The 11,733-nt window shown below is 69.8% G+C and overlaps 2 protein-coding genes across 6 annotated transcripts; one reads left to right on the forward strand and one right to left on the reverse strand.

Annotated features, from left to right (window-relative positions):
- Positions 1–187: 187 nt before the first annotated feature.
- On the forward strand, positions 188–6,149 carry FHIP2B (FHF complex subunit HOOK interacting protein 2B). Of its 4 annotated transcripts, none has more exons than XM_066983461.1 (17): positions 188–347; positions 448–526; positions 1,206–1,375; positions 1,881–1,985; positions 2,292–2,414; positions 2,518–2,673; positions 2,759–2,955; positions 3,041–3,149; positions 3,225–3,301; positions 3,482–3,671; positions 3,761–3,930; positions 4,017–4,151; positions 4,256–4,346; positions 4,444–4,587; positions 5,068–5,208; positions 5,297–5,397; positions 5,510–6,149. In XM_066983461.1, the coding sequence occupies exons 1-17, from the start codon at positions 303–305 to the stop codon at positions 5,613–5,615; spliced, it is 2,139 nt and encodes a 712-aa protein (XP_066839562.1). In that variant the 5' UTR covers positions 188–302; the 3' UTR covers positions 5,616–6,149. The 4 variants fall into 4 exon arrangements, with proteins under 4 accessions (XP_066839562.1, XP_066839564.1, XP_066839563.1 ...); XM_066983463.1 differs by having other exon boundaries at positions 5,089–5,208; XM_066983462.1 differs by having other exon boundaries at positions 2,295–2,414.
- Positions 6,150–6,249: 100 nt separating this feature from the next.
- NUDT18 (nudix hydrolase 18) lies at positions 6,250–8,852 on the reverse strand. Of its 2 annotated transcripts, XM_066983467.1 has the most exons (4): positions 8,506–8,852; positions 8,201–8,414; positions 6,597–7,198; positions 6,250–6,500 (listed from the first exon to the last, which is right to left on the reverse strand). In XM_066983467.1, exons 1-3 carry the CDS (start codon positions 8,656–8,658, stop codon positions 6,603–6,605), a joined length of 963 nt encoding a protein of 320 aa, XP_066839568.1. In that variant the 5' UTR covers positions 8,659–8,852; the 3' UTR covers positions 6,250–6,500; positions 6,597–6,602. The 2 variants fall into 2 exon arrangements, with proteins under 2 accessions (XP_066839568.1, XP_066839567.1); XM_066983466.1 differs by having other exon boundaries at positions 6,250–7,198; positions 8,506–8,850.
- Positions 8,853–11,733: the final 2,881 nt, after the last annotated feature.

The raw sequence follows: 11,733 nt of genomic DNA on the forward strand, positions 1-11,733 counted from the left end.
GTGCGCACAGGGGGGGCTACCCCAGGGCTCCATCCCCACCCCCACCCTGCTCCGCTTTAGTGCCGGACACCTTCCCACCCCTCCAACCCCAACGACCCCTCCAGCCCCCAACTCGACCCCCTTCTCCGGGTCTCCCCCCTCCCTCCCCCCCGCCCCGATCCCAGCCGGGGGAGGCGCCGTGCCCGCACCGCCCTCCCCGCACGGCGCCGGGCGGAGCCAGCGCGCAACGGGGCCGCACCGGGGCGCACCGGATCCGGTGCCGGGACCGGTTGTAGGGACCGGTTATAGGGCCGGGCACAGCCATGCTGAGCCGCCTAGGAGCTCTCCTGCAGCAGGCGGTGGAAACGGTGAGCGGGGCCGGGGCGGTGGGGCCGGGGCGTGCAGCGGGGCCGGGGGGGGCGGGGGTGGGGGTCCGTGCGCCCCTGACCGCGGCCCCGGTGTGCGCAGCGGGAGCCCAGCGTGGACCTGCTGGAGGCGTTCGTCGAGCACTGGAAGGGCATCACCGGCTACTACCTGGAGGCTACGGGTGAGTGGGGGCTTCTGGGGGGGGGGGTCGCCGTGCCCTAAACTGGGGTCGCCGTGCCCTAAACTGGGGTCCCCGTGCCAAAAGCTGAGGTCCCCCTGCCCTAAACCGGGGTCCGGGTGCCCAAAGTTGGGGTCCCCACGCCCTAAGCCGAGTTCTCCACGCCCCAAGGTAGGGTCCCGTGGTGTGGGAGCAGCGTTCCCACGCCCTGGGAGAGGGTCCCCACGCCCCAGATCAGGGTCAGAAGACCTGGAAGTGAGGTCCCCGTGCCCAGGGAGGGGTCGCCGTGCGGTAACGGGGCACGGTGCCGACCCCGGTGCACCGTGGCTGGCCTGGGTGGCAGGGCTCCGCCTGGGACACCCTGTCCCGGATCCCAGGGAGGCCGTGTCCTCCTCGGTCCCCGGGAGCACCAAAGCAGAGCCTTGAGCCTTTCAGCCCCAGCAGGAGCCTGCCCCTTCCCCACCGGCACCGTGCCGGAGGCTCCCCGGGGCTGCCCACGACACCGGGAGGACGGCGGCAGCTCGCTAGGCCCTGAGCCGAGGCAGCAGCCTCGGGTGCTGCTGGGACTCCAGCCTCCTCACATTGCCATCTAGCGTCGCTCCCGCTCTGGAGGAGAGAATTCGAGGCCGGGAGGGCACCCCAAAAAGCCTCCCCCACCCCGACGCCCGCTCTGTGCCCGCAGACGAGAGCACCCCCGCCAAGCGGACCGACATCCCCTGGCGCCTCAAGCAGATGCTGGACATCCTGGTGTATGAGGAGAAGCAGCGGCCGGCGGGGGAGGCCGGGCCATGCCTCGAGTACCTGCTGCAGCACAAGGTCCTGGAGACCCTCAGCACGCTGGGCAAGGCGGAGGTAGGCGGCTGGGGGGGCCACCCATGGGTGCCACGAGGCGGTGGCGCGCGGCACGGCGTTTCCACGAGCCTCTTTGAGACGCCTCTTTAAGTAATTATTGCCTAAATGGAGCAGCTCTGCTGTTATTTTACTGCTAATAATGATGAGGCTTCCTATAAATAGGTTTTTATTGAAATTTGGGCAAATTGTGGCGTGTTGGGGGGTGCGCTGGCCCTTCTGCAGCCGGGCGGGTCGGCGTGGCTGGGTGCTGGGCTTTGACTCCCCGTTGTGAGCCGTGGGGACGTGGAAACAATCCTGCTGGCTTCTTTATTTGCGTGAGAGGCAATCAAAATTTGTGATTTCTAAAGGGAGAGGAACCCGGGTGGGGGACCTGGGGGCGTTGCATCGTTTTGGGGGAGCAATAAACCCGCACCGAGGGGGGGTTTGTGGAGCCCGGCGGGTGCTTTGGGGCACCCAAAGGTGCGAGTAAGGACCGTGGCCGACCTCCTCCTGTTCCCCGTGCCAGTACCCCCCCGGGATGAGGCAGCAGGTCCTCCTCTTCTTCAGCCGGGTGCTGGGCCAGGTGCAGCACCCTCTCCTGCACTACCTCAACGTGCACAGGCCGGTGCAGGTGAGCGCCGTGCGGGGCGGGTAGGGGGCTGCTCCGTGCCCCCCGGGGCTGGGAAACGCCGCGTTCACCCCCAAAAACGCATGCGCAGGGGCTCGGCGGTGCCGCCGGTGCTGCTGCGTGCCGGGACCGGCCCCGGCGCTGTTGCAGACACTGAGTCACCCTAAAATGCTGATCCCCACCCGGGGCCGATCCTGCCAGCGCCAGGGGGTGGCGGTGCCGGATGGGTCCCTGCCAAACGGTGCTGGGAGGGGCTGCGCCGGGGGCAGGACGGCCGAGCAGCTCAGCACCCGCTCCCTGCCTCCCCAGAAGCTGCTGCAGCTCAGCGGGCACCCCCTGGGCTCGGGCACGGAGAAGGAGGAGGCGCAGTTCGCGGCAGTGCTCTGCGCCAAGATCCAGCAGGATCCCACCCTGCTGGCCTACGTCCTGGAGGTGCGCAGCCCTGGGTCCCCGCGGGGTCGGCTCCGAGACGAGCGTCGGTGCTTCGGGAGGAAGGTCGTGGCTGCGCTCCTCCTCCGCTCCTCTTCCTCTCCAGGGTAAGAGCATCCTGAACGGGAGGAAGGCTCCGGAGCCGCCCGGCAGCCCCGAAGGAGAGGGTGCGGAGCATCCCCTGGGCGCTGCCACCGGCTGCCCCCCGGCACGGAGGGACAGCAACCTCGTCACCTCCTTGGTGGGGCTGTGCAAGAGCCAGGTAGGGGGTGAGGGCTGGCAAGGGGGGGCTGATAGGGACAGCCGGGCTGCTGACACCACCTCTCTCCTCTTCCTCCTCCTCGCAGAAGAGCAGGGTCGCGCTGAAGGCTCGGGAAAACTTGCTCCTGCTCGCGGGGCTCGCCCAGGAGGCGGCCGCAGCCTGCCTGGTGCGGAGCAGCGCCCTGTGCCAGCTGCTGGCCGAGCACCTCTGCGACCTGCACGGCGCCGTGCCACCCTGCGCGGACCCCACCGACGTCCTCGCCGTGGAGAGGGCCAGCTGGAGGTAACAGCACGCGCCGGGCGAGGGTGGCCACCGCTTGCCCACGGGGGGTTTTGCCCCCCGTTCCTGCAGCCTCCGCGCCCCGCAGGTCGCAGGGGGACGCCGGCGGTGACGGGGACTTCCCGGGGAAGGAGAGCCTGGTCGCTTTGTTCTGCTGGCTGGATTACCTGGACGAGCTCGTGGCCGGTGCCCACCCGGTACGGAGCACCCAAACGGACCCGCCGAGCACGGGGTGCCCGCGCCAGGGCTCAGGCTCTGCCCCTCTCCCGCAGCTCGTGGCGGGCGCCGTCGCCGAGGCCGTGGAGGAAAAATTCTTCCAGGGCGTCCTGCAGCCGCAGCTGCTGCAGATGTGAGTACCCGAGCCTGCAGCAAGGGGCGAAATCAGCCCGGGAGGGGGCAGTTTATAGGGAAAAAAAACCCCTTTGGGGCCACGGTGATGGGGCTCCCCCTGCCCACACCCCCTTTTTTCCCCCCCCCCACTGTGGGACGTCACGGACCCCTCTCGCGGCACCCCACGCTGTCCCCCCAGGTCGGAGCTTGCTGTCCTCAGCGCCACGGCCGTGCTGACGGGCACGGTGCGGCAGCTCCGCGCGCCCCCCCTGCTGCACCGCCTCGTGCTCTTCCTGCTGGGCCCCGAGCGGCGCCCCGAGACCCCCGGCGACCCCCCCAGCCCTCTGCGCGCCCACCTCATCGACCGCTGCGACCACCTCTCCGACGAGGTCAGCCCCGTCCTGGGGAGGGCGAAGGGGGTGTTTTGGGGGTGGGGGGCACGCTGCTGACCCCTGCCCCCCCCCCGGCCGTGCCGCAGATCAGCCTGGCCAGCCTGCGGCTCTTCGAGGAGCTCCTGCGGGCACCCCACGAGCACGTGGTGCTGAGCCTGGTGCTGAGGAACCTGGAGGCGCGGGGCTACCTCCAGCGCGGCCCCCCCGTACCCGACGAGCGCGGACCCCCGGAGCCGGACCCCGATGAGGACGGGCTGTGAGCGGGGCCGGGGCAAGGTGAGGGGGGCGGGCGGTGATGTCCGTGTCCCCCTCCCCATTGACACCCCCGTGGCGGCCCCGCAGGGACCTGGAGGAGGACGAGGAGGATCCCTACTTCACCGACGGCTTCCCCGAGAACGGCTTCGGGATGGCGAAAAAGCCCCCGGGGGGGGGATCGATCCCCCCGGGGAAGGGGCACGTGAGCGAGGTGGTCAGCAGGTAGGGCGCTGCGGAGGCCTCCCCACAAAGGGGGGGGGGGCCAGGCCGTGTCCCCCTGTCCCCGCGCCGCCCCCTCCTCCCCTGCCCGCTCCCCTTTCTTCCAGCTTCCTCTGCCTGGTCCCCGAGGAGGCGAAGACCTCCTCATGCCTGGAGGAAGGCGGCTACGACACCTACGTGCACGATGCTCTGGGCATGGTGAGGGTTTTTTTTGGGGGGGGGGTCTCGGGGCCAGGGGGGTGCTCCCCCCCTGCCCCCCTTTCTGCTCTCACCCTGCTCCCTCCCCGTCCGCCAGGTCCAGGCGAGCCGCAGCAAGGTGGCCTCGTGGGGGTGGCCCCCGGCCCCCCGGCCCCTCGATGCCTGCCCCCCCGAGGGGCAGTTTTACGAGGGGCGCTTCCTCAAGGTGCTGTTTGACCGCCTGGCGCGGATCCTGGACCAGGTACGGGACCCTGGGGGCTCCCCGGGAGGGGGGACCAGCAGCACCCCCCGGTGCCGCACCCCCCGGTGCCGCACGGGCTCCGCAGGACGGCTCCCACCAATATTCCTTTGAGCCCCCCCCGACCCCATAAATCCCCCCCGGGGAACCTCTCGCTGCTCTCCCCACCCCGCAGCAGCCCCCTGTGTCCCCTCGGCACGGTGCTTGGGGGGGGCTTTTCCCCACGGGGGGGGGGCTCCCTGGGTGGGCAGCCAGCCTTTGCCTCGCCCAGGGTGCGCGGTGTCAGCCCTGCACCCCCCCGAGCCCGGCAGGGACCCAGCACGGACCCAGCACCCCAAAACCCCATATCAAGCAGCCGAGAGCATCTCCCCCGTTTGCAGCTCCCGTTTATAGGGCCGGGGGGGGGCTCGCACCCCCTGGGAAATGCTATGGGGGGGGGGGCGGCCACGTGCCGGCACCCGCTGAGCATCCCCCGCGCCCCAGCCCTACAGCCTGAACCTGCAGGTGACCTCGGTGCTGTCCCTCCTGGCCGCTTTCCCCCATCCCCACCTCCACGAGTACCTCCTGGACCCCTACCTCAGCCTGGCGCCCGGCTGCCGCTCGCTTTTCTCCGTCCTCGTCAGGGTAACGGCACCCCCTGGGTGCTTTTTTTTATTTTTTGGGGGGGGGACACCAAGGAAATGGGGGCCTGACTCTTCCTCCCCGCGCCCAGGTGATCGGGGACCTGATGCAGAGGATCCAGCGCGTGCCCAACTTCAGGGCCAAGCTGCTCCTGGTGCGCCAGCAGCTGCTGGGGCTGGTACCCGGCGAGCAGTAAGTGCAGGGAGGGGGGGTGGGATTTTTTTTTGGGGGGGGGGGGGGGGGACATGAAGAAATGGACCCCAGCGGGGCGCGCACCCCACGGGGCTCCCGGCGTTCCCCGCAGGATGGAGCACGCGACGCTCTTCAAGGGGGTGGTGGTGCTGGAGGAGTTCTGCAAGGAGCTGGCTGCCATCGCCTTGGTCAAGGGCCCCCCCGAGGGCCCCCCCTGAGCCGCTGCGCCCCGGACCCCGCCGGGAGCCCCCTTCCCTCGGCCGGGCTGCGGGGGCTGCTGGGGACAGACGGAGAGGGGTCCCCGACCCCGGCACGGCCCCGCTCGGAGCGGCACGACCCCAAAACGGGGACGGCGGCGGCACCCCGGACCCCGGCCCCGTGGCGTGGGAGAGGATTCGGGGAGCCCTTCGGAAGCGGAGGTGCGCTGAGCCCCGGGCAGGATGCGGCCCTTCGGGGCACGGCGTGCACCCTGCTGCTCGTCCTCGTCGGGTTCCTGCTCCCCGCGTCGGAGCTGCCCAGGAGCCCCCGCAGCCCTCGGTGGGGTTTTTTTGGGAAGAACTGGATGCACGAACACGGCTTCCCCGAGGGGCGGCCGGCTAACGAGGCGGGTGCTGGCCCCAGGGCTAATTACAGCCCCTCGTTTGCATGAGGGGCAGGGTGTGCGTGGGGGCGCTGGGTTTGTGCGTGCCAAGCTGAGTGCAGCTGGCACCGCGTCCCCGAGCCGTGGGACGCAATAAAGCCCTGAGCTGGGAGCTCTGGTCCTGTCTGTACCCCCCCCCCGCCCTGCTCCTACCTGGGGGGCACCCAAATCCCACCCCGGACCCCCCCACTCCCAGCAAGGAGCCAGGTGGGTGCGAGGAAGCAGCGGCCGCTTTATTTCCACTCGGGCTGGCTCTCTGCCCCACGAGGGGGGGACACGGGGCCGTATCCTGCCCCGAAGCACCCCCCCAGCCCCGTGCATCGCAGCGTGGGGCTCTCGCCTTCGCCCCCCCCCCCCCCCGCAGTTCCAGCTCCGCTCCCCCCACCGCAAGCACCGTCCTCATTTTGGGGCTGGCACCCGGAGGGCAAACGCGCTCCATCCCCAGCACCTCGCCGCTGCCGCCCTGCTTGGCGGAAAGCAAATCTGTGTGAGCAGCGGGGAGCGGGTCCCGCACCCCCAAAAATTGCTGCGACCGGCACCCCTGGGTGCTGGGGCTCACCCGCCGCTAGCTGCGGATGGGCACCGTGCCCGCTGTGCGGAGCCGCTGCAGGATGCGGCCCTTCAAGCCCTCCTCCTCCACCCGCCACCAGCGGAAAGCGGGGTCACACAATTCGGGGGGGCCGTCCCCGGGGCCGCGGGGCGGGATGCTCAGCAGAACATTCAAGCAAACCCCGTCAGCCCCCCCGGGACCCCCGGCCCGGTGCTGCAACCCCAGCAGCCCCATAGGCCCGACGGGGGGGTCCGGGGGCAGGCACCCCCCCAGCAGCCGCAGCACGGGCAGGCGAAGCCCCCGGCGGATTTGGGCAGGATGGGTGCCGCACACCACCACGGGCAGCCGGGGGGGGCCGGCCGTGCTCAGCAGCACCCAAAGGTGCCCGGTGCCGCTGGCGAAGGCCACCAGGAGCCTCAAGCAGAGGTGGGCGCAGGGCAGCTCCTGCGGCAGCGTCGGGGGGTGCGGGGGGCTGCGGCGGTAGCGGGCGGCCAGGTCCAGCAGGGGCAGGATGTCGGGGGCGCGCAGGGGCAGGGAGGACAGCGCCCCGTCCCACCACCTGGCCTGCAGGGACTCCTCGTCCGCCTCCTCCAGGGTCTTCAGGGTCCCTCCTGCGGGGGGAGAGACAGCGGTGTCCCGGCACGGGGGTGGTGGGGGGCTCCGGTGACCCGGCACGGGGAGGTTGGGGGGGTCCCCCGGTGCGCCACCGTGCGCGGAGCCACCCAGGGACACTGGTGTCCCAGCACGGGGACGGCCAGGGATGCCAGTCCCTGCTTTTTTTTGGGGTGCATTGGGGCACCGACCCCAAGCCATGGTGCTGAGGTTCCCGTCGTGGGGCTTCTGGGGGGGCTGCCAGGAGCTGGCGATGCTGGCGCTGATGGCCTGGCATCAATAATGCCCTAATACCCCGTACCCCCTAACACCCCGCACCCCCTAATACCCCCATCATGGGGTTTTTAGGGGATGGCAGAAGCTGGAGATGGTGCTGGTGGCACTGATGTCCTGGCACAGGACCGGCTGGGGACCCTAATACCCCAACATGGGGCTTCTTGGGGATCCTAATATCCCATCATGGGGATTCTTGGGGACCCTGTTACCCCATCATGGGGCTGGTAGGGGACCCTGATGCCCCATCATGGGGCTTCTTGGGGGCCCAGATGTCCCATCACGGGGCTTCTTGGGGACCCTAATACCCCAACACAGGGCTTCTTGGGGACCCCGATACCCCATCATGGGGCTGATAGAGGACCCTAATACCCCATCCTGGGGCTTCTTGGGGATCCCGATACCCCATAACGGGGCTTCTTTGGGACCCTAATACCCCATCCTGGGGCTCCTTGGGGACCCCGATACCCCATAACGGGGCTTCTTTGGGACCCTAATACCCCATAACGGGGCTTCTTGGGGACCCCGATACCTGCGGCTTTTTGGGGATGCCAGGACCTGGCGCCATGACAACAGGGGACCCCAACACCCGGGCGCGGGGCCGCCAGGGGACCCCGCCACCCACCGTGGGGGCTGCACCACGCGAGCCGCCCCCTCCCCGACACCCCCCCAAGACCACCCCCCTTTTTCCCCCCCCCCCCCCCCCCCGCGCCCTCCCCGTCACCCACCGGTGGGGCGGGCGAGGAAGACGAAGCGGAGCCAGGCGGGCCCCCTCTCCTCCAGCGCCAGCAGGGTGAGGGGCTCGCACTCCAGCCCCGTCTCCTCCTTCACCTCGCGGCGCAGCGCCGCCACCACGCTCTCGCCGGGCTCCATGCGCCCCGCGGGCAAGTACCACGTCCCGCGGCACCCCGCTTTCGCCTCCTGCACCAGCAGCACCCCGTCCTGCGGGGCAAAAGTTGGGGGGGGGGGGGGGCTGTAGGGGGCGTATAGGATTGGGGGAGGCTTATTTTTTTTTTTTGGGGTGCCGCCTCACCTCGTCGTTGAAGAGCACAGCCAGGACCACGTAGCAGGCGCTGCTCCCCAGCCGGACGGGGCCGCCGGGTTGCGGGGTGCCGTCGTAGGCGCCCCCCAAATCCCAGCCTCGGCCGCTGAGCACCGCGTCCAGCTCCTCCGTCGCGTCCCCCATGGCACCCGCTCAAGGGGCTGCGGGGTTTTGGGGCGGCGGGGGCACCCGGCAGGCGTGCAGCCGAGCCCGGGGGGGGGACGGGCACCCCCAGTGCCGCGTCTCGGTGGGCTGCAGGGTGTGGGACGGGTGCTCAGCCTGCGGGGCGCACGGGGAGAAGGGGGGGCTGTAGGGGAAGGGTTTGCTGGACTGGGGGGCGTGCAGGGGGGTGTAATAGGGGAAGGGCTTGCCGGGCTGCAGGGCGGCCGGGGGGGCGTAATATGGGAAGGGTTCGGGGGTTCTTGGGGGACACGGCGGGGTGCGATAGGGGAAGGGGCTGCTGGACTGCGGGACGCCCGGCGGGGCGCAGCAGGGGAAGGGCTGGCTCGACTGCAGGGCGTGCGGGGGGAAATAAAAAGGGAAGGGGTCGCTGGGCTTGGGGGCGGCCGGGGGGGTGCGGTAAGGGAAAGGCTTGCTGGATTGGGGGAGGCAGGGGGGGGCGCAGGAGGGGAAGGGGCGGCCGGATTGCGGGGCGCAGGGGGGGCTGCAGGGGAAGAGCTCGCTGGATTTGGGGATGCGCGGGGGGGGGCGGTAGGGGAAGGGCTGGCTGGACTGCAGGACGCGGGGGAAGCGGAGCAGGGCGAGGGGCTTGCTGGACTGCAGGGGGTAGGGGGGAAAGGGTCTGCTCGACTGGGGGACGCTGGGGGGGACGGGTCTGCCGGACTGGGGGGTGGCGGGGGGGGAAAGGGGCCTGCTGGACTGGGGGAGGTAGCAAAAGGGCTCGCTCAGCGGGGGGGAGCTGGGGGGGCTGTAGGATGGGGAAAAATCGCCAGGCTGCGGGGGCCAGGGCGTGCTAGACTGCAGGGGGCTATAGGGGAAGGGGTGGTCGGGGTGCGGGGCGCATGGGGGAAAGGGATCGGGGGACGGCGGGGGGCAGGGGGGCGAGCTGGGCTGCAGGGCGCACGGGGGGCTGCTGGGCTGCAGGGTGCCCGGGGGGGGGGGGAGATGGGGGGGCAGAGGGGGGCACGGCAGCAGGGGGGTCGCTGGGGGGAGCGGGGGGGCGAGGGGAAGGGGCAAGGGGATGGCAGGGGGCAGTTAGGGGGGGGTTACGGGGTCCGCAGGGAGCAATGGGGAAGGGTCAAAGGGATTGCGGGGTGCAATGGGGAAGGGGCGAGGGGACCCCAGGGTGCAATGGGGGGGGTTGAGGGATTGCAGGGTGCGATGGGGAAGGGTCAAAGGGATTGCGGGGTGCGATGGGGAAGGGGCGAGGGGATTGTGGGGTGCAAATTAGGGGCGGGTTATGGGGACCCCAGGGTGCAATGGGGAGGGGTCAAAGGGATTGTGGGGTGCAATGGGGAAGGGTCGAGGGGATTGCAGGGTGCAATTAGGGGTGGGTTATGGGGATCGCAGGGTGCAAAGGGGGGGGTGTCAAAGGGATTGTGGGGTGCAGCGGGGAAGGGTCGAGGGGATTTCAGGTTGCAATGGGGAAGGGCCAAGGGGATCGCAGGGTGCAATTAGGGCTGGGCTCTGGGAACTGCAGGGTGCAACGGGGGTGGTTTGAGGAGGCGTCAGGGTGCAATAGGAAGGGGTCGAGGGGAACCCCGGGGTGCAACGGGGAGGGGCTGAGGGGACCCCAGGGTGCAACGGGGAAGGGTCGAAGGGATCGCGGGGTGCAACGGGAAAGGATGGAGGGGCTCGCAGGGGGCAGCCAGGGGTGGTTTATGGGGCCGGCGGGGTGCCACGGGGAAAGGCTGCGGGGCGCAGCGGGGGCGCAGCGGGGGCAGGGCGCGGGGTGCAGCCCCCCGGCCCCCCGCGCATGCGCCGGACTCACCGCGTCCCGGCGCTCCTTCGCGCCGCCCCCGCCCCCCCCCGCTCGCCGCCTATTGGCCGAGGTGCCCGGCGGGGTCGCCTCGCATTGGCTGACCCCGTCGTCACTCTCCGTAAGGCTGAGGGGCGGGGCTTGGCCTTAAAGGGGGAGGGGAGCGGGGCGCAGGGGGTGCGCGTTGCACGGGGCTAATTGGACGGGGCTAATTGCACGGGGCTAATCACGTGGTGTTAATCGCACGGTGCTAATTGCACGGTGCCCATTGCAGTGACCCTTGCATGGTGACCATTGCACGGTGCTCATTGCACGGTGCTAATTGCACAGTGCTAATTGCACGGTGCCCATTGCAGAGCCCCTTGCATGGTGACCATTGCACGGTGCTCATTGCACGTTGCTAATTGCACAGTGCTAATTGCACGGTGACCATTGCACGGTGCTCATTGCACGGTGACCATTGCATGGTGACCGTTGCAGTGACCATTGCACAGCGCTCATTGCATGGTGCTAATTGCACGGTGCTAATTGCACGGTGACCGTTGCATGGTGCTCGTTGCACGGTGCTAATTGCATGGTGACCGTTGCACGGTTTCAATCACCTGGCGCCCCTTGCACGGTGCCCCTTGCACGGTGCCTGTTGCCTGGTTCCAGTCGCACAGTGCCCATTGCACAGCTGTAAATGCACAGCGTCTATTGCATGGTGCTCACTGCACGCTTTTAATTGCACGGTGCATTATGTGCACTGCACGGCCCTGCTCGCTCTGATGCAGTGCACGGTGCACGGTGGCCTACACTGCACGGTGCACGCTGCATGGTTGTGTACACTGCACGGTGCATGCAGGAGCATGCAGCACACGGTGCACGGCGCGGGTGGCACGCAGTGCACAATCCGTGGGGTGCTGTGCACACTCTGCCCCCCCCCTTTTCCCCGTTAATGTTTGCTAGGCGATGCTTCTGGGCGTCCTGGTGCAGAGCAGGGCCGTTCCCCCGCACCCAGGCGCTCCGAGCACGCAGCTCTGCGCTGCCCGGGAGCTGCAGCAGCGCCAAAAAGGGAGAAAAATCCCGGAGGCAGGCAGCTGGAGGAGTTGCAGACACCGGTGCGGGCAGGGACAGGGCTGCTCTCTGCCCTCCCGACGCCCTCTGGGCTGGCTTCTCTCCCTGGAGGGTGCTCAGCACCACTTGCTGGCTCCCCCCCCTGCTGTCCCCAGCACCCCAGGGCCCCCCCCAGCCCCGTCCCCCCTGCCCCGGGGACCCAAGGGAGACGCGGAGGCAGGAGC

Source organism: Anser cygnoides, chromosome 26 (genome assembly GCF_040182565.1).
Source record: "Anser cygnoides isolate HZ-2024a breed goose chromosome 26, Taihu_goose_T2T_genome, whole genome shotgun sequence".
NCBI lineage: Eukaryota > Metazoa > Chordata > Aves > Anseriformes > Anatidae > Anser > Anser cygnoides.

Excerpts from the sequence above, each read along its gene's own strand:
- FHIP2B (XM_066983461.1), top strand. The coding sequence starts at position 303 with ATGCTGAGCCGCCTAGGAGCTCTCCTGCAGCAGGCGGTGGAAACG. Across the intron at positions 2,415-2,517 it reads TGCTGGCCTACGTCCTGGAG|GGTAAGAGCATCCTGAACGG; the intron begins GTGCGCAGCCCT and ends CTTCCTCTCCAG. Across the intron at positions 5,398-5,509 it reads GGGCTGGTACCCGGCGAGCA|GATGGAGCACGCGACGCTCT; the intron begins GTAAGTGCAGGG and ends CGTTCCCCGCAG.
- NUDT18 (XM_066983467.1), bottom strand. The coding sequence starts at position 8,658 with ATGGGGGACGCGACGGAGGAGCTGGACGCGGTGCTCAGCGGCCGAGGC. Across the intron at positions 8,415-8,505 it reads CTGTGCTCTTCAACGACGAG|GACGGGGTGCTGCTGGTGCA; the intron begins GTGAGGCGGCAC and ends TTTGCCCCGCAG. Across the intron at positions 7,199-8,200 it reads CTTCCTCGCCCGCCCCACCG|GAGGGACCCTGAAGACCCTG; the intron begins GTGGGTGACGGG and ends CTCCCCCCGCAG.